This window comes from Oratosquilla oratoria, chromosome 42 (genome assembly GCF_046742065.1).
Source record: "Oratosquilla oratoria isolate Oo_2021 chromosome 42, ASM4674206v1, whole genome shotgun sequence".
Taxonomy (NCBI): domain Eukaryota; kingdom Metazoa; phylum Arthropoda; class Malacostraca; order Stomatopoda; family Squillidae; genus Oratosquilla; species Oratosquilla oratoria.
The window spans coordinates 10,103,101-10,124,885 of NC_134818.1; the positions used below are offsets into that span (position 1 = coordinate 10,103,101).

The 21,785-nt window shown below is 38.4% G+C and overlaps 1 protein-coding gene across 10 annotated transcripts in view; it reads right to left on the minus strand.

Moving 5' to 3' along the window:
• Tpst (tyrosylprotein sulfotransferase) overlaps nucleotides 1-19,006 on the minus strand; it is a 56,573-nt gene extending 37,567 nt beyond the window's left edge. For 3 of the 10 annotated variants that reach the window (XM_076178981.1, XM_076178978.1, XM_076178971.1), the window contains exon 1: nucleotides 18,674-19,006. Coding sequence is in view for 3 of the 10 variants with exons in the window: in XM_076178969.1 (XP_076035084.1) it covers nucleotides 9,799-9,804 (6 nt within the window). In the remaining 7 variants the exon portion in view is untranslated. Of the gene's footprint in view, nucleotides 1-5,913; nucleotides 6,003-9,798; nucleotides 9,941-18,673 lie in introns of those variants that run through there. The other 7 variants (XM_076178979.1, XM_076178972.1, XM_076178973.1 and 4 more) reach the window with 6 other exon arrangements.
• Nucleotides 19,007-21,785: the final 2,779 nt, after the last annotated feature.

The following is a 21,785-nucleotide window of genomic DNA, read 5'->3' on the forward strand; positions in this document are numbered from 1 at the left end:
TCATGGAACACTTCAAATGGGCCCCAACTGTCATCCCACGCCGAAAAGATATCGTCTACGTACCTGAGCCAAATAATTTCGGGCGGTTTGATGCTGGGCAAAAGGGTACACTCAAAATACTCCATGTATAAATTGGCCAAAACAGGAGACAAATTGGAACCCATACTGCAACCGAATTTTTGACGGAAGAATTGGCCTTGAAAGGAAAAGACATTTGAAGAAACACAAAGGCGAACTAAAGCAAGAATTTTGTTGACAAGGAGGGGGAAAATGTCTTGAGACTGTTGCAGTTTGGTTTCCAAAAAAGTAAGCACATCTTCGACATCAATGTTTGTAAATAACGAGGAGACATCAAGACTGAGGAACCTTAAACCCTGTACTTTCATATTTTTGATCTTTGAAATATAGGATTCTTCTTTATTCGAAGTTTATTTTCTCCGACTGTGGGTTTCTTGTGCGTCATTTACAAATGTGCTACTACATTTCTGTTTAGCACACACACACACACACACACATATATATATATATATATATATATATATACACACATATATATATATATACATACATACAACACACAATAATAATTACTTCCAGTGACTAGAAACGCGCAATCCTACAGTGGCTGGAAAGAAACATTGGACAATATTCTGTTGCATTACTACTGTATATACTGTATATATTACAACTCGCACGCCACTGTAAATCCCTAGTTTCTCAGAACAATCTCACGTGCAGCCACCCTTCCCATTCCAAACAACTCTGTAGACGACCCCTTGGCCTTATCCATCTTCGAAACTACAACAAATGCGGTCTTCACAGGCCACGCCCCAAGTGACGTGGACGTGACGTCACATGGAGCATGCGCGATCACCTCTGACCGCACTGTGGAGTTGGTCACCATGACCCAACTACCCATTTCACTAATTTTGTCATTTTAAAACTGTTACACATGGTGAGATCCCCACACAAGTGTATCATTACAAAACTTATTTTTCTTCTCCTTTGGAAATTGTCTTTAAATTCCATACGTTAATCCACAATCTACACATGGTCCACATTATACCTTGCTTCTACTGGTCATCCGTTTTTGTGGTATATGTAACGTAAATACGTACGCACATCATCATCTGTGTTGATTATCACCATTTTACAAAATTGCAAGATAGCATATGCAAAGTCTACATCGAAATGCTGCACTGTAGGTTACGTATTCCCAAATGACCTTAGAAAATAAAAACTTGGATGAAATAAAATTTCGGGAAAGGTTTCGCATGAAATTATCATTAGTTGTACTGTACTCGTAAATTTTGAATTAATTGTAACTATGCGGCTATATGGAAGTTAAAATTAATTGCAGTTGAGTGTGTTGACTGCGACTTTTAAATACAGTATGTGGCCGCACAAATACTGGTCGAAATCTAGCCACAAATTAAAATGCGATATGTTTATTGATTCGAGTGCATTAATAATAAAAAGTTTTAACGTCACACATTAGAGGTTCCCATGCCCTTCATCTATTGTTTACATGTGTTATTCCTTTCGTTGTACAGATTCACGTGTGAATATACATTACTGCAATATTTTGGCGTGTTTGGAAACTTAAAGACATTTGTTCTAACTGCAGCTACACGAACTTATTCAGGAGTGAAACTTTCTTAACTGTGTTTTAAGACAACCGTTATTTGTGAATTCAAACATGTAGAAAATCATACCGTAACGAAATTATTTAATTTCTGCATATTAATTTTTCCATTATATTGTACCTATGAGGAAAATTATGCGGCTTGGCGAGATAAAATTACTTGTGTAATGTATATTATAATATTTTCTTGCATAAATATTACTATTTATTGATTTTCCTGAATGCACCTGTTGAAGCTATTTTGCTCACGGATACAAAACTTTGCCTGATTTTTTCCTATTGTGTATTCCATTCATCTGTACCAATGTCAAATACAATATATAATAATTCATATTTCATAAATCAATGTGACGGGAAATAAGATTTGTCGTGGTCGTAAGCTGACGATTTTTTTCTCTACCAGGTTGCTTTAGTTATGAGGAAATAAACCAAAAACTACTTTACGGTAGTAAGACGTGTAAGTGAAATATTTCTGTATTGGAAATAGTCAACTCCCTTCAAAATAGAGAATTGCTCGCAAAAGGAAAACACGTGCCTGACAAATGTGACTTGTGAACAAGTGGTTGAAGAGGGCCAGGCGTGTTGTAATTTGTGATATGGGGCATCATATTAACTGTGAAAACGTGTGTAGTGATAGTTATAGGTTCCTGACTGGAAGAAAAGAACAAGCTTACATTGGTACTGCGATAAATGCGCAGTAGTTGCTAGCAAATTGTTTTCTACTGCAGGTTACTGGAAATTCGACGACCTACAAATACCTAAGACTCAACGCTTCAAGGTCTGTGACTGAGAGGAGTTTGTTCGATTAATCCTAATCTATACTATTTAATGACCTATATATTACTAGATATCATCAAAAATTAAAATATATAATGCACGGATTTAGACATATGAAATAAAAATTTCAGGTGGGTGTCAACATGATTGCATTTCGAATGGCAATGTACAAATGTACCACAGAAAACGACCGTTAGGAAGTGACGTCATATTATCCAACTCGAAGCAACTGCAGAGCACAACGTTGACCTATGTGATAGTGTGTAATAAAAATAGCACATGTATAGTTTAGCGTAGAAATTATACAAAATATACCATTTTGTGTCAGGTGAGGACAGCACAACTCATATATCACATGTAAAGTTTCCAAGTCACCTCATTTCCAGTACTTATATTGTACAACATTTCATGCTACTACAGTGTCATAATGTAGCGTTGATACAAGTTGCTATCTTAATCTCCTTAAGCTGACACACCGAAGCAAGTGTCCTCATCACATATGCAAACAGATGTGCATGGACCAAATTTACGTTAATAGGCATGATTCATCACGCATAAGTAGTAACATTTCACATCTGACAAATGCTGATCCATCAATTTCCTTTGATGAAGGTTATCTGTAAGTAGAACGAGTATGGCTTACTGTATACAAGAAAAATAAGTTATACTATATGGCTGAATATTGGAATCGAGGGAGATGTCAAAATGTAACGAATTGTTTAAAGAGGATGTTATGAAAAGATAACCAGACTTCGAATAAATATAAACCAGTCCTGGCAAATCTACCAATTAATCAGTGTCATTTTCTACTTGCCAATTTACCTCTCTCAACGGAATATAGCAGCGTTTTTAATTAAAACTAAACATGGGCGACTTGATAGACGCGCCAGCCGCCAAGTCATCTGCTGACCAAGGTCCTATATAGACCTTGCTGCTGACACTGGTAAATATGGCGTGAGTTGCTTACGAACTCCGAATGTATCAATCAATCCTTTACAAACGATCAAATATTCATGGCATGCGTGACGACGTGTGCCTACTGAAAGATAGGTGGAATGCATCAAGGAAGGAGAGAACGGAAAAAGAATGTGAGAAACAATAAAGACAGCGAGAAATTGATGGGGTAAGGTTTGGAAGGAGTGAGAGAAGGTAGAAAGGAATAACTAATAGGAAGGACCCAGATACGAGGGAAGCGTGACATGTATGGATAAAAGACAGAAAGAGAAAGGCAAATGGGAAGAACGCTGGAAAGAAGAAGCGGGAAGGGTGAACAGGAGGGAAGGAGTGAGAGAGTATGGGAGTCTGTTTTCCATTGATCACAACCACCACCACTGCCCTACCTACAGTCACTGCTTCCCTCGGCATCTTGACTTCGCTTTGATGCACACAACGTGTCCGTATATTGTTCTATTCCCATTTCCTTCATGAGGATTCTTGAAGACCCTATCTTTTTTTCCCTGTCCGAAATACTCTTAACATTGAGTTGCATCCGGTAAATAGATTTTGTATTATCATGCTTCGCCGAGTGTTCATGGATTTCAGTGTCGTAGACATTTGATTCTGCCTCGTCAGAGCGGGGAGTAGTCGCTTTGTTTACAATATTATATTTGTGTCTTCTGTAGGGTGGTATATTCGAAATCAAGACACGGTGGCGTCTGCCTTAGCGACGATAACATCTGCACCTCTTCTTTGAATCACGTCGGGAGCATTCATTTCCGAGCTGAATATCTACTCGCCTGCTCCCAGTCGATAACAACTCTTCCCGTTTTCAAACAAATGTTCCCATTCCTACAATACTCATCCCGTTTATAGTCATAGTTTACAATGGCACTTGGGAGTACATTTTTATGTTTGACAAAGTCCGATAATAATAAAAAAAATCCTTTGTTCTGGCAGTGTTAGATAATGAAGCGTAGGCATCTGCAACTGAACTGTATGTTCCATCAACTGGGGTTCAGAAGTGACCCTCCCCCCAACGTTCCCCGCGTGATATCACTGAAACCATCTATGCACTAGCCTTGCCAGGTGGCACGGTTGATTATATCGCCTCTGCCATCCGTGACTTAGCCTGCTGACGCAAAACGTTTACCCGGAGGTAGCTTGTATGACAATCAGGAATCTTCGAAACGGCAACGCCGGCTCCGATATTATTCCCATCAACTTCGACTGCCTTGCTGTGCATCTCGACATACGAAAATATTTTTGAGCGAATACGAGAACAAAATTTCTATCTTTTTTATTTAATTTCCTGTTTACGGATTGCGTTGTTTTATTACACAAAACTGCCCAGCTTTGTTACTTCTAATTTCAAGGTCATTATATGTGACATCTGATTCAAGGATTGACTTAGATACAAATGGGACTGGGAGAAAAGAGAAGAACAGACCAACTCATGTTGGTTTGATCATTTCATGAGAACGGATGAGAGGAAATATGCTCGACGGATGTACAAACCGACGATGCTACGAGTTAGAGCAAGGTAGGTGGACTGGAGAGAGAGAGAGAGAGAGAAAAAAAAAACGCCGGTAGAGAGTAAGGCGAAATGTTTCATAAGAGTCCACCGGTGGGAGGTGGAGTTTCCACGTGGTTTAAAGCAGAACGAAGGAAGCGACGTGTGTGACCGGGGGGGGGGGGGTCTCCCATGCCTCGCTGCAACATTCATTGGGGAACGGGTAAAATTTTAAACAAATTAACAAACAAAATAGATACATGAAAGTAATCGAAAACATCTATTATTTCAACATGAGACACAACAGTTCTTCACCTATTCTTCTGTTACTATTCACGGTACAAACCGATCCATACGCCTCAGTGCTCAGACATTCTGCTTCCATTCTCATTCTAACAAGTTATACTGTAGCACTATCCACTGTAAAAAAAAGTGAAATATAGCAACATACGACAAGACAGTCACTAGCACTTTCTTATTTCAAGCAGTTTGTATCTCTAGTAGTTTAGCATTTTCAATATACATAATTTATTTTCTGGGGGTTGGGAATATTTTAGCGCTTAAGAACTCAGCTTAATAAAATCGTCTGGTGACAGTCGGAATTCCATGATCTGAATAAAATCGCCTGACGGTAGCTAGAACGCGAGTCAACTATAGACGATGATATTAATAATAATAATAATAATAATAATAAATAATAAATAATAATAACTATGATAGCAATAATAATAATAAAATTTAATATTAATAATAAATATAATAGAAAAAATCTAAATCTTTCGGCGTGGCGACGTCTTGTGCATATTTTACGCCTCAAAACGACTACGTTACTGCGCCGCTGGATCGCTTCCGCACGAAAGAACTAACACCTTCAGTTACGTGTGTCCCTCCTCCTCATCTGGCTGCCGCCGCATGATTCTATTCACTTATAATAAACACATTTGACAAGAAAGGGAGCGTTGCCTGCTTTCTCCCACAGTACGGGGTAATAGCCTTATGTCGCCAAGCGATTTTATTCATGTTCGTGACTACCTTCCCATACCTACACACTCCTCCCGAAGACGATTGGCGCGATTTAAGACAGTGGCGCTTTTGTGAGGGTCCCCTTCAGACCTCCTACACCATATCGTGCTGAAAAGAACGATGCCTTGATTAGGGGTCTGGTCAAGGTAGGGCTACATACATTAGCTGAATCGGGTCGATTGATGTTTGTCACGATAAAATCTGGAACAGTATACAGCGTACTATAGTCGTCAAGATAAACACCCTGAGGCCATGATGGGTGGGCGGGGGCGGGGGGTCATCAACCGAATAAGATAGTCTGGCGTGAGTAATATGGAATTTACAAGAAGGCCTGAACAAACTGTGTGTTATGATTTGACAGACCAATGAATTCAAGGAGATTTGGCCCTTACTGCGATTATCTTTAATATTTTTTTTGTGCCGGTTAACTAACCAAACAACAGGGATGATCTTTAAACTTCACCACTCTCGTTAACTCTAGCATCTTCAACAGTTTTCTTCGACTGATTTAAATCAGTTTACAGAGAAACGTGACCCTTGCAGGGTTAAGACTAACTGCCAATTAGCAGTTAACGCTTCATCAGTATTTCTATCCCGCCCTGCGATCAAAGACAATAATGATACAAAAGGAAAAAGAAAGAAGAAAAATCTAATGTCTCTTCCAGTCTGCATGACGAGGTTAATTGACATTATTGTAACCCCCAACCCAACTCTAAAGGCCACCCGTCGACTGAATAAAACAGCCTACCCATACACAAATTTAAACTATATAACTCATGCCACATTATGTATTAAAAACGAGGATGTAACGTCAGCATATGGACACTTGTTGTTGTTGTTGAGCATTAACAATGGATGGACTTGTAGTGACGTCATCACAGTGGTCATTGTATTATGGAAACGCGCGCGCGCGCACACACACACACGCACGCACACACACACACAGACTGCTGGTGCTGTGGTTGGGTCCGAGGTCACGACCCGCTTACGGCATGAAAGTCTTCCACTAATACTAAAGGCCGTTACTGTCCCCCCTTGAGCAATATGGCGTGTGGTGTGTGTTTGGGTCATAAAATCATCTATTGATCGGGCAATATAAGTTTCGTGTTCACATCCTTGTGGATGATGACTCGAGTACACAAACATAAAAAGAAAATAAATAAATTAATAATAATGATAACAGGAGACGGAACCCAATGAGCGTTGCTCCTTTCCTGCACACTACAATTAGGTATACACACACGCATACACACACGCTCGCATAAGACGGGACCTCACGCGCATTCTTTTTCTGTATGTGGTAACTGGGTGAAATACATACATACTGGCACATAGAAAGACGGTCTCCAACAAGCGTAGTCATTTCCTGTGTTACAATTACATAAAATGCACAGACTCACAGGTGGAGACAGGGTCAGCACCTGTATATCTGAACTGTAAAATTTGGAAAACACGACTAAAAGTCTAAAGGGCAAGGAAAAAATATCTTTAATGCAGATGCATAATCTTAGGACAATAAATTAATTTAAACCTAAGTATGATAATTGTAGTATAAGGAAACATTGTCTATGTTGGAACCAGGTATGATAATTAATTATTGGATTTAAGAGACTGGACTTTATGAACATTGTTCCTTTTCTGTATACTACAATTAAGCAAACACACACATCTGCTGTCGAACTTGCACGCCCATATGGTCCAGTACCGGCAATCGTGGGAAAAGCCTGTTATTTCGGTTTTGTGCATTGCAGCCCCTTTACTCCTGTGGGCCCCATCACAGAAATGATCAGTTTGTCGGGACGCTATAAATTAGCTTATGCGGCACTGGTAATCCCCATCTCAAAAAAAAAAAAAAAAAAAAAATATATATATATATATATATATATATGTATATACACATAATGGGGAGAATTGGGGAGGGAATATCTCTCATGTTCCTTTTACATGGGGATATTGGGTGGGGGTTCATGTGACATCACAGGTGCGAGGTCGGCCATATTGGACGTGTAGCACGAGTTTATCAGAAAAATGGAGATGAGTTGTGTAGCTCTTGGTTGCAATGACATGGGGTTTCTACACCTCTCATTTTATCGTTTTCCTACTGAGACTAAGAGGAGATAGATTGCAGCTGTGAAGAGAGAAGGCTGGAAGCCAACTTACTCCAGATTTTGCAGTGCCCATTACATATCAGGTTGGTATTTTATTTCTAAGGTGACATGGTTTGTAAAAAAAATAAACATTATTTAACAGTTATTAAAAAAATTAATCCTACGCAAATGGACTTACAATGTAGGTTATATTTGAGGGAACTTGGTGTTCACATCCTATATTTTGCTGATAACTCGTAATGAAATATTAAAGTGGTATGAGTTTTTGTGTACTTTATTTATTATTGTGTTATGCTTAGCATGTGCCCAGATATGATTGGGTTGTACTAATACATGTATTTATAAAGCCTAAATAATCCAATTTCCCACTTAACACTCAATTCAATAGAAGTTTTTGGTTAGCTTACATTATGTTACATTTGGCCAAGTTGCATTAGATCAGGTTATATTACGGTATTCGAGTACATTAATCTCATTTGCTAATATTTCAAGTTTTTGTGCTGCATAAATTTTACTATTTTAACCAGAATATCCAATTGCTAATACACTGTAATGATTGATGTGTGTGTGTGGAAGGGGGAAGGGGGCTTAGTTCCCAGCTAAGATTCTTGGCGTCTGGCAAGTTTGTGCTGGTCCAGAAGGTATCAATCGTAGAATCCCCCCAACACGCATGCGCGCGCCCCAGGAGTAGCGATTGTACAATTGAGTGTTGCTGGGGGTGGACAGTCTACAGTTCATTATGGCTCGTGACACATATCCTACCATTCTACGGTTGATTGTGGTTCGTGATACACGGCAAACTGACCTAACTTATGTTAGTTAGGGTGGAGAGTTACAGTTGATCAGTGTGTGTGGGGGTTTCTACAACCCCCAAGTTCTTTGAGATAAATCGTGTTCAAGGCTGGGCAAGGCTACGATACATTATTTCCTGTAGCAAAATATCACGCTAGACTATCACTGTAACACCCCTTTACTAATGACAAGATTAATGAAAGCATGATATGGTAAAGTGCCCTACGTAATTTATTGGTGAGAGCATTCTTGACAGTCCTCCCATTTTTTTCTTTCAATAAATTGGTCACTATTTCCTTATGCGGTATCCATGTAGCTCTAAAATTACCCATGTGCCTCTCTCTCTTATTTTTTTCTTGAACTAAGCAAATATTTCAGCCGGGATGGCTTGTGTATAGAACAAAATACCTACTTGAATCACCCAGTGGATGCCTGGGTATGGTACTTTCTTTTAATACACCTAACAACCTGACTTTACCATTATCCTCTCACTAGTCTCAGTCGCGATGAAACACGTGGTATTGTTATAATTAAGCTATGGCCAATAAGTTAACCTAAACATAAACAATTAAAACACTAACGATGCAGGGAAAGCTACACGTCCAACATGTCGGACATGGATTTTCGGTGACGTCAGTACAAAACCTCAATACTAAATGGAAACTGATACATATTCCCCGCCTTCTCTAAACCTATTACGACATAAATGTATATTTTGAATCGCTTGTTGTTTATTTTTCTACTAGTTTTTATTTTAACTGCTGCTGGGCGATTTTGTTATGTAAAGGGGTATCCCAGGCCTAGTTTCGAAATTACAAACTGTCCAATGTATGCGTGACGTCATGTCGACTCGGCGGGCATTTTCGGTGAATGCCAACCATACTTGGACTCTGCAAAACCCCGCGCGTTGCCCATCGAAACCATGTGGGTTCCGTGCGGACACACTGACGTAAATTCCGGTTACGTCACCCGTCGACCCGGGAAATAAGCACACTTCGCCTCACCTTCATTTCAATGACGGTTCATCCGTCCTCTAAAGTTGTGGCACAACAATGTGGCTGCGACTGTCACCCCGGATCTTTTCAACAGGAAGTTAGATTAACCTACTGTCGACGCGTTGCTGACGGGCTCCGACTGCTGTGATCTGCTGTCCGTCCGTGACACGACACCTGTGTCGGACGCCAGCAGCAGCCGCAGCAGCAGCCGCAGCAGTAGCGACGGCAGCTGTGGCACGCAAGCACGAACAGTGTTATCATGGCTTCCATCATCACCAACAACACGCCAGTGACGACATAGGCACCACAGAAGGGGGGGAGGGGGTGCCATGAAGTCTGCGCGTTCAATTCTGCTTCCCAGATATTAATTTGATAATTACGATACGTACTTATATCCATGGGCCGGGAGATAGTTAAACTCGATAGGACAATGCTATGCTAACCAGGGTTTGTTTGTACTTATATATGCCAATAGAGGGAATCGAATGAACAAATAACTAAATCCAAGCAATTTTATGAAGTAATATTAGAACGGTTTGATTTAATAACATATATATATCAATATTGAGCAAATTTCATGGGAAATTGAACAAGTTTACTTCAAAACTTAGTAGCCCATTCCTGAAAGCCCAATAATAATAAAAAAAAATCACTATTGGATATCATAAAACCGATCATGGAAAAAAGAGAGGAATGAGGTACAAAAGAACAATGATTACTGGGAAGAGATGCAGAAACAACCAAGCAAGAAATACAAACAGCAATGGAAATCAGACAAGTAATTATGGTTAATGAAGATAAAGTAAAAGAAGTTCAAGAAGAATTTGAGTAAACATGTCCTAATTGGTCAATAAAAGTAAAGTTTAATCATAAATCTACAGAGAATGAAACTATCAACAGGACATGGAAACTGACAAAGTTTAACAATGTCTGTGTATGGAGTTAAGCAAGTAAAAAAAAAAAGGCAGACAAGAGAACTAATCAGTGAAGATGAAAAAAATCAAGAGGACAAAACAAAGACGACAGTTTCACTTAAGTGGTTGATCAATAATTCATATAGTGGTATTGAGGGAGAGGATGGGATAAGAAAAAAGTGGAATAAAGAATTTAAAATTAACAAACTAATGCAAATGGAATTATACAGTATTGTTCATGTGAATAATAAAAAATTAAAGAGAAAAGACACAGATATAAAGTATTTTGTTGTGACCAAGTTTAATAGAAATACTGATGCTCGAGTACATAAAGGAACTACAATTTGTGGTGAAGGATAGAGAAACTAGGAGGAATGGTGATTGTGGAAGAAAAACATCTGGGAACCTGTTATTTTATCAAATTTCTGAAATATCAGTCCTAGTGTGTCAGTGGTGTAATCACAAGCATACAGGTCTTGTATCCTCCTACTCATAAAATTGAGTCCCATATTCATCTCTGATTCCTAGCACTGACAGTGACTGACCTGTTCGAAGCAATTGGGACAAGGGTGATGACTTCGGATACAGCTATGCACTTTCTGGCATATTTTCTTCCCTTCCTTATAAATAAAAACAATTATGTATTCCCTGAATTCTACATGGCAGTTTAAAATACAGAATTAAGAGAGAAGTCGTATAGATAAGGTAAATGGAACTTCACCCAAGTTAAATATACAAGTAGGGTAGTGGTTCAGAGGGATAGTAGATCTATATAAACAAACAAATAAACAAACACTTCTTCAAGGGGAAATCGGCCTCCAGTTATAAAATAATGATGGGTAAATGGTTTGCAGGAGTGTTATTAGTCCTTAAAATACTGACTGTGAACAATTTAGACAGCAAATAACCCATTACAGTACAAATTGTTGCCTTGATTTTCAGTGCCTGGACACCCACAGCCCCCTGATGGTTGGCAATGACCCTTGGACCCTCTACTAGATCTCACTGGGACAAATACTGGACAGCTGTCTGTATTTGATAAATATGGGCCCGTTTCTTTATCAGTGACTTATAGCTGTATCAAAATAGTCTTTGGCTGTCAGTTCTCCTTGTGAAAAGGTTGAGGAAATAGAGTTAAAGATGATAATCTCTCTCTCACTCTCCCTCTTTCTTGGGCCTGATCTGGAGACTGAGTATCATCTTAAGGATGTACCTCGATGTTGATGAGGGTGTCGACAGGTTTTGAAGACAGGTGGCAAGACCACTAAATACTTGCTGGTACCCAAGTTATTCTTTCAATGCACTATACAGGGTGTAAATTGATAAAAAAAATTCTACTACCTCCATAAAGGAAAACAATGTAGTGAGCTGCCAAATGGTGTTTTAGAGCAAATGGGAGAAATATGTAGCATACTTAATTAAATAAAAAGGCTTTCTCATCATATGATGTACATGTTGCAGTTATTTGAGTAAGGATTTCTAGTACTTTTTCATTTATATAACTTACCCCCTTCCTTATCTTACAGAAGCCATTAAGATGAACAGGATGGCAGCCAGAATGAAATGGTCCAGCATATATATATATATATATGTAAAAATAATCATGAAGAACCCACAGTTGGAATAAAAGGAAACTTAGAAGAAAGTGTAACTTCTATATTTTGGATAATAGCTATAGCCCTCTTCAGGAAAGTACTTCATGATTATATAATAATAATAATTAATAAATAAAGGAAAGCTGCACAGCTGCCTAAAACTTATAAAGTCAAAACTTTATACAGTACTTTACTAGAGACCTATGGGATGGCAAGGTAGAGGTAAGTTCCACGATTGTGGCCCCTCTCAACTACAGACCTGCAGCAAGGCAGGAAGGTCCTTGCAGCCTCTGAATACATGTCACAGATTAGTAAGGTTATGTTTGATCAGCTAAGATTAGGATTAGGATATGGAGGTTTGGTTGGATTGGATACTAGTAAGAATTTATAATTTCGTGTTGAGAAGGAGGTTTTGCTTGGCAACAACAACCCAGATGGGTTTCTTTTGGTGCACAGCCAATTTCCCTCAACTGAATGAGAGTGCCTGCTGGCAACCTGAATTAAGTTGCATCTCCATTAGCAAAACTGGGTTCATAAGAGTGAGATTCAATCTTTTTGTGGGGCAGGGGGTTTCCCTCATCTGAATAAAATTATCTGGCAGTTGTTTATGTCATCATTAGTTGTGAAAGGGTTGTTGGGATGAACTACAGGTACATGCATGTAGTGGTCCTGCTTCCACTTTCAAGCTTGTCAGCACCCTCACCTTCATCTCTCCTTCCTTCCTTCTCCTTCTCTCAGTTTTGACTGTATTTCCTCCACAAGGGGAGCTGACAAATGATGAATGCTCTACCTCTACTACTATAACCCAGTGAAACAGAAACAACCCCACACTAATACAACACAACCAATAGTCTTTCTTTCCACTGAGACTTATAGGAGGGCTTGAAAAGTGTTGCCAGCAGCTGTGGGGTTGCATACTTTCAGTTTGTGAAATTCAAGGCAATAAAAGGTTGACCAACAAGGTTTTACGGTACCTCTTTTGTCATGCAGGGTGTTTCCCTAAGCTGCATAAAGTCATCTGGCAATGACCAAAATAAATTTTGGTCATAATATTGAAAAGGTTAAATATGAGTTTGATACATTTCCATACCATTTTCCTCCAGGTGAACAAAATTGCACACCTGGTGCTGCAGCATCATTAGCAGTGACCATTTCAACTAAACATGGGTTCAATCCTTTCACTATACAAGATGATTCCTCCTACATGAACTACAGTGGAGCTGCCTATTTTCAAAACCAATATGTGCAGCCCTGAGGGGCAAACATTCAGTATGTAGACTGGGCCTAAAATTTCTCTCTATAAAATTTACTACACAGTAATTTCTTATGCCTTTTCATATGCAGCGAGTTGACATGACAATTGGCAAATGCTCCCCTCCTCCAACCACTTTGGGGGGACATAGAAACAGTCCCACACTAATTCATCTATATACCAAGAGCTTTTCCCCCCTTATAAGGGAGGTAGCCAAGTCAAAGGCACATACTTATTCCCATCCTTTCCACTCCCATCCACCACCCTTTTGCCCTCTCATCTTAGCTCCTCATGGATAACAGGTTATCCCTGTATCCCATCCACTGCTTAGGGTCAGAAGCACTGTAGCAAGATTCAGTACATCCATAGCAATGCTGCTTCACTTAAATGGCAATCCTCCCTCTCCATACCCTCATGCAGAAAAAGAGAAGATTGGGAGAAATCCCTTCGGACTGTGTCAAAACATCATTCACACATAAGCACCCCCTAACCTCTATCCCCCACCCCTCCCTTCCTTGCATAAGTATCACCTCTACACAGTCACTCTCCACTCATCCCTATCTCCTGCCTTTTCCTTTCCTTGCTCAAAGCCCCCTTCACATCATCCATCCATCTCATCCTCAGTTGTCACCTCAAGTTCACTCCCTCCATCTCTGCCTTCCACACCTCATTTACTTATCTTTAATCACTCATTCTTTCCATGTGTCCAAACCATCCAATACTCATCAGCCCTATCTGCCATCTCTTTTTCCATTCCCACTCTCCTCCTCATTTCTCACTCTGTCCAACTTTGTAACCCCTACCATACTTCTCAAGCATTTCATCTCATACACATTTACAATTTCCTTCTCTGCCTCTTTTAAATTCGGATTTCTGCCCCATATAATGCCATGGGCAAAGTTACCCCTTCATACAATCTCCTCTTTGCATATATTCCCAGATACCCAGTTCTTATAATTTTTTTTTAATTCCATAAGTCATTTACTTGCTTTTCTCAATCTACAACTTATCTCCACCTGCACTCCTCCCTTTCCTGCCACATGTGACCCCAAATACCTAAAGCTGTCCACTTCCTCCAGCCTCTCTCCTTTTAGACTTACTTCCAACTCACTGCCATCCTCTACCCTTGTAAGTCTCATCACCTTACTATGGGTACATTCCTGTGAGAAACCCACACTAATACAACAGACAATTTTTTTTCCCCCTAGTGAAAAATGTGGGAGGGCCCAAGGTATACTGCCACTTGGTGTGGGGTTATGGGTTTCAAGTCAGATACAATCGACAAACAAAAGACAGTACACCTTCTATACTACCCCATACTAGCCATACTCAGACAACAAATATATTTTTTCCTTGAGTGATATATGGGACAATCTGATGGTTGTTGCTGAGTACCCAGAAGCTGTGGGTCTCCAGAAAAAGAGATCTGGAGCAATGGATTGATTGATCTCACAACCAGAATTATGTTACACTGTCATTAGCAGTAACAGGGTTAATAAAAATCCTTCACCACACAGATTATTGTCAACCAATCAAAAGCATCTGATAGTTACCAGAATATCCTTATTTATATAAATTCCCTATTTTTATCCCTAATCATAAAATTACTGCAATCTTGTTTGTACCCTGTGATTTGTTTTATTAACAGAAATATTTTATGTATCCTGACTATAATTAAAATGGAGTAACTGAAGAGGAGTATCACTGCTTCAGATTATGATATTACTGATCTTATGTAATCAATACAAGTACCACCAGTCGCTCTGTCTGTAAATCACAGATTAACCTAACTAGAAGCCTTAAATATAAATGAATGAATAATAATAATTTAAACAAAATATGATTAGATGAAAAAAAAAGTCATAGGTAATGTTGAATTAATCTACTGCAAATATTTGCAATAAAAAAGGGCGGGAAAAAGTCAACCATAAGTAAACTGAGATGAGATTATTCCAATCAATACAATACTAACACCACTGAATCTAAAGCCAAGTATGACAAATTGGAGTGTAGGAGACAATACCTCATGAGTATTGTTCCAGTGTTGCTCCTTTCCAGGGGTGCAGTGTTGCCAGATCTTGTCTGATCACTATTCTGGCAACTCATCAAGTAGCTCTTTTTTTGTTAATTGCTTGATAATTTTTTTTCATTTTATGATAATTACAGAGTGCAAACATGAAAAACATAATCACCATGTGATATACAATGGTCTATATACAAACATGATAGGGATAGCAGGCTTTTGTCAGGCCTTCCAGAGTTCTGGTACCTTTGAAACTGGCACTGCGCCCCCTGCTTGTTTCCTGTATGCTACAATTAATTAAATACAAATGGGAAAATACTATGCAATTTTCCAATGCCTTTGTCTAAGTTGGGTTAGGATTGACCATACATTGCTAAATACTAGTTGAAGTTTATGGAATATTGCCCCGCCAAAGCCAATATTAATCAAACACACTGCTTACATAATGATAGTATCAGTGGTGAAAATCTCATAATTTACCAAGCCACACACCTGGCAGTGCTGGCAATAGTATCTCAACTGTCAAGTTGTGCCCCAGCAAGTGCAGTTGCAACAGTCAAGCAATACACAGATTAAGGAAAGCCGAAATGGCTGTATGCCAATTAAATCATGTCTAACAGATTTATTGAAATTTCAGTAAATTTTTTAGAAGTGCACATCTATGCAATATAACAATAGAAAATTAAATATAAATTTTGTAAATTATTACATCAACATATGCTTTTCTTGGCAGAAATCAATAACAGAAAAAGGTGTTAAAAGTGATACTCGAATGTAGCTGCTGTGACTGCTTGATACCCCATATTTGTTTTGGCAGATGCAGAGGTCAAAGAAATTAAAGTATGATAAATTTGTCTATTCAAACCTAGCCTAACCTACATTTAGTAATGTGGTACCTGTAATTCTAGAGGTCATTGGGTCGTTGTCGTCTTTGACCTCCAAAGCTATCAAAACGAAGATGTCTCAGGGAGTCACTGCAACTCTGTTAGTGTTTCACTTTTAGCAACATTTTCTGTTATTGATTTCCACCAAGAAAAACGCATATTACGCTGCTGTATTATAATTTACAAAATTAATATTTAATTTTCTGCTGCTTTATTGCGTAGGTGTGCACTAAAAAAAAATCTAGACATGGTACCCAAATATACTAATGAGGGTAGCCCAACAGATATACCTAGATTTCTTGAAGGCATTTGACAAAGATCCACACCAATGTTTAGCCAGAAAGATAACTGCCTATGGAGTCTGGGAGGATGTCTCAGTGTCAATGAAAGTATGGGGGAAAAAAAAAACAAAAAAAAACACAGAGTGGTAGACAAGGGTAAAACATCAGAGATGGAAGATGTCAAGAGTGGTGTGCCACAAGGATCAGTCCTTGGACCTATACTCTTCACACTACTGCAACCTAGTGACTCATATACTAAATTTTGCTGATGACGCAAAAGTTTTTGGAGAAGCAGCTACTCCAATAAAGGCGCGGATAGTTTTCAAGATATGTCTTCTGACTTTTCGAGCCTTGAAATATGGAAAACCAGAATATCTAAGGAGTCTTCTCAACGATTTTCAAGTGGATACTACTATGGGGCTTCGGCATAGTGATGGACAATATTGGTTGAATGAGCCAAGAAGTAATTTGGTAATGGGTTTTCGAGCGTTTGAAAGATGTGCGCCAAGACTTTTTAATGAGCTACCACTGAATGTCAAATTGAGTAGAAACTGTGCCATTTTCAAGAAAAATTTGAAGACACATTTGTTCACCGAGTGTTATGACATGGATGATTTGTGTATTAGAAGTGACTATAGTGTTTGATAACATCAATGGAGGCCCTGCAAAGCACCGATGCTGGTGGAGCGGGGCCTAGAACTCCCAAATAACAGGTAACAAGTAAAGTAACAACAGGATCTGAACAAGCTATACAAGTGGTCATCAGACTGGTGCATGTTAAATAATGTCAAAAATGTAAATGCTACACACTTGACATGACAATGAACACCATACATATGAATTAGGTGGAGAATCAATTCTCAATATGGACAGGGAAAAAGACCTGAGCATAACAATTCATAAATCTCTATCTCCAAGTATCCACATTGCCAATACAGTCAAGAAGGCTAACTAGGCTGTCAGTAACATCAGAACATTCATTGATTACGGCAAGAAGAATATGACAAAACTGTACAAATCACTGGTGTGTCCACATTTAAAATACTGTGTACAAGCTTAGAGACCATACAATCAATGCAATAATGACTAATTAGATAGAGTCAAGATGAGAATGACAAAAATGACTGGGGGCTTATCTAATATGTCATACAGTAAGAGATTGTGAAGGACCAATCTTGCTACATTGGAAGTTATAAGACTAAAGGGTGACCTTATTGAGGTATATAAGATAATATCGGGTTCTGAAGGTCTCAACCCCTGAGGCTTCTTTGAGTTCAGACCTAGACCCACCAGAGGACATAACAAAATTTTCACACACCATCCCCATACTGACACGGAAATATTTCTTTGCACAAAGAGCAATCGAGGAGTTTCAATAAAAATCATAAACATGTTCAAGGCAAAACTGGAACCACTATTGAGCCAAAAAAGGCTTCCTGTCCCAGCAATCCTATATCAGCTGCTTCACTAACCAGTGAGGTGGCACCGGTAAGACTTAGTCCGGTAAGACTTAGTCAAAGACTAGTAGGGACAAGGTCACAATAATGGTGGGAAAAAAATTGTGAATTCTCCTAAAATAACTGATGGAAATGCCACTATAGAAAATCAATAATATATATAATACATTCTGGTAAATTAGAAAAGTATTTAGAGACCATAAGTTTTAACAATAATTATAATAATATTCAACCAATATTTTCTAGGGCTGTTACGTTTTTCATGCTAATATTATGATCACTTCATTATGTTGACTGAACAAGTTTAAGCCTTACCATACTGTACACCTGTACAAAAGGAAAATTGTCACTATGTAACCCAAAACAGCCAACATTGAAAAAGCGTAGTTTATCCCCAGCATGATAATTTTCGACGATGAACGTATTCCTAGTTACACCTTAATCACAATACTTACATAAAACCTTCGTTATCACTTACCGTTACAATGTAAAAGTCTCTCTTGCGTTATAATGAGTGCAGAATATTTGCACAAAGAATTTTCTTTTCGCCTCAATACAGATAGTGTGCAGCTCTGTTCCCTTCTGACACCGGACCTGTCACTTTTCAAGCCAAAGGATTCATGTCGATATCATTACCACTATAAAACGGGCAGAGCCACCGTGTTTCTAAACCACAGCTACATAACAAAACTCGTAATAAGAACCATTCCATAGAATGTTTCTAAGTCACAACAGTGTCAGTTTCAATGAAAACATATTTTTCACTCCAATTGATCTAGTGTCAAGTTCATCGTTCCAAATTGCAACTGCATGTAAGAGAAAACTTGCTTAATTAAAAGACATCTTCATAATTTTAATTATATGGTAGAATTATTTCATAAAATGAAATATAATCATTACATTAAACCAAATAAACAACATGAACATTAAAGGATATAGCTATTTTTTTATTCCATGTGGTTACAATTTAGCTAGTTTTCCATGAAGCGTGCTTACGCCATAACAAGTCAAGCAATCGCGGGGCAAAGCCCTTGAATGTTCCCAGAATAATTTACATTGTTGAATAAAAACAGTAATAGTTATTTAATTGTTACTAGACTAGTGTTTTAACGATTGCCAAACGTGATTTATTTGCACTGATATCTAACCAATAGATGATATTAGTATATATTACCGTTAGTATATCTCGATTAGACCATAGATGTCATTGTGTCTACTATTCTGGCTGCCACTTGGCAATTTTATTCATCTTAGGGAAGCCTCCTTAATTATAATATAAGCCAATACACGAGTTAGTGTTACATCGTAATGTATATCGCATTTTAACAGTAAATAACATGGCATTAAAAGACAAACAAAAAATACGTGGCAGTGTGCCTTACTAGCTAGGTCAACATGAAAATGGAATTCCTGATATTTGAGCTGAAGTAGTTCTCATGGGATGCAAAAAGTCGCTATGAGTACAATGCAATTTGAATTATCCATCTAGCTGTCCTAGTTCTCGAGATATTGTATTTTGAATGGAATTAAATCGGGCCTATTTTGTCCCAGGAAATCGGGCCGAAACGTGCGGTCCGACTAATCGCCGATCAAACGTAAACAATTACGGTTTTTACTGACAGGCACAATTTTATATAAAAAAATTTAGCTTATGGTTGCATTACTTGACCTATTTTCTTTAAGATGTGTGATTTCCATGTAATTTGATCAAAGAATTACGTTTTTATCCTCTGCAAAATTACCCACCACAGCTACGAATACCGTCAAATTACATGAAAATCACACATTTTAAAGGAAATAGTTTGAATAATTCAACTATATGCAATCTATTACACTAATAACTCAACAGTAACAAACTTAATAGTGTAGTTTGATCCATACCACCAGTGATCATAGATAGCGGGCAGGACGAATCGTAGCTGTGGTCCGTAATATTACGGAGGATAAAAACGTAACTTCTCTTTGATCAAATTACATGAAAATCACACATTTTAAAGAAAATAGTTCAAATAATTCAACTATAAGTCTATTACACTAATAACATAATAGTAAGAAACTTAATAGAGTGAAGTTTGATCCATACCACCAGGGATAGATAAGATGGCGGGATGGATGTTGATGTTGTTATCCGATAATCCGACCCGATAGAAAAAAACTAATTAGTACCACCGATTTCTCAGCTCTACCGTAACACACTGCCTTTATTTTGGTATTAGAATAATTCGCGAGACTAATAGTTTTCGTTTATTTTGGTCAGTTGCCAAAACACTGAATTTATTTAGCTCATTTTTTACGCTGAAACATAAACCAATTTTCGATTTACTGCTGAATGCAAGCCGCCATGTTTATCTTATGTTTTTATGTACCGACATGTAACTGATGATGTAATTGTTTGAAATCTATTACGATCGTAGTAAATACACTCGCATAACATTTGAATGAATGAAATTTCCCGCGGTATGTAAATTTGGCCGTTTGCATGGCGTGCGCATAAAATGACGCGCTATTGTGCTCGTCATCGACGGTGGCGCCTCTGGTGGTGTTTGACCTGCCTAGCCTTACCTATGATTTTTTAAAGTTGTAAGAAATAACGAGGATAACATCGAAGTCTTGAATTGCAATTTCAAGAATATCATAAGGGAAGCAGTGGCGACGGTAGAAAACATAAAACGATAAATAGAATAATGTACTCGTAAGAAGTAATTAGACAAAAACAAGAAATGCACATATCAAGATATAGAAATTTGAATTAGGCAAGATTATCATTACAGGCAGAGGTAGTGCTTTAAGAAAAATGTGACTCACACAAGGAAAGTACAGTATTCGGAAAAGTAAATGTATTAAACAGACCCAGCGTAGACTAGCCTTGAGGAGGCATCAGAATCAGAAACATATGTAATACAGAGAAATGTTGAAAAGAATAACATAATTCAACCAAAATATTTACTATTTAAATGTCATATGTCGATCAGTAAATTCATACGTAGATATTAGTATTGCAGTTACGATTGAAGAAGTAACATTCATCATCCAGTATACCCCGAGAGGCGCATCTATTTTTTTCTCACGCCGTCACCAAACCCACGATTTCTCCGAGCAAGTTCTCACGCAGCTACCCTTCTCGTACCAGGTTTAGGCCGGTTCGTCGACCTGCCCTAGCCTTGATTTGTGTGGGCATTCCTGACGTCTCGCTCAACGAAAATTGTCTTTTGTAGAGACAACCCTGTGGGTGGGATCAGCATTAAAGGAAACATGCCATATATTCATATAGAGTTGACGTTCACAAATTATAATGGTAAGGTGATTAGACAGAATTTTATGGCATATTTGTTTGTGATACATATTCATTCCAGTGATACCATACGATTTTCCAAAAGCATTTGGTATCAAAGACATCGAGACGTCTCTTCAAGTCAGCATCCAGTGTCAATTTCTCACAGCCGTACAAAATATCAAGGAGCACGAGTGACTTGATAATATTTTTGTCCTTTAATATGAATATTGACAACACCGAGACCATACCATCATGGGCAATGCTAATGCCCCAAAGGACTTCCTGACATAAGCCACCACTATTAGGCACTACACTA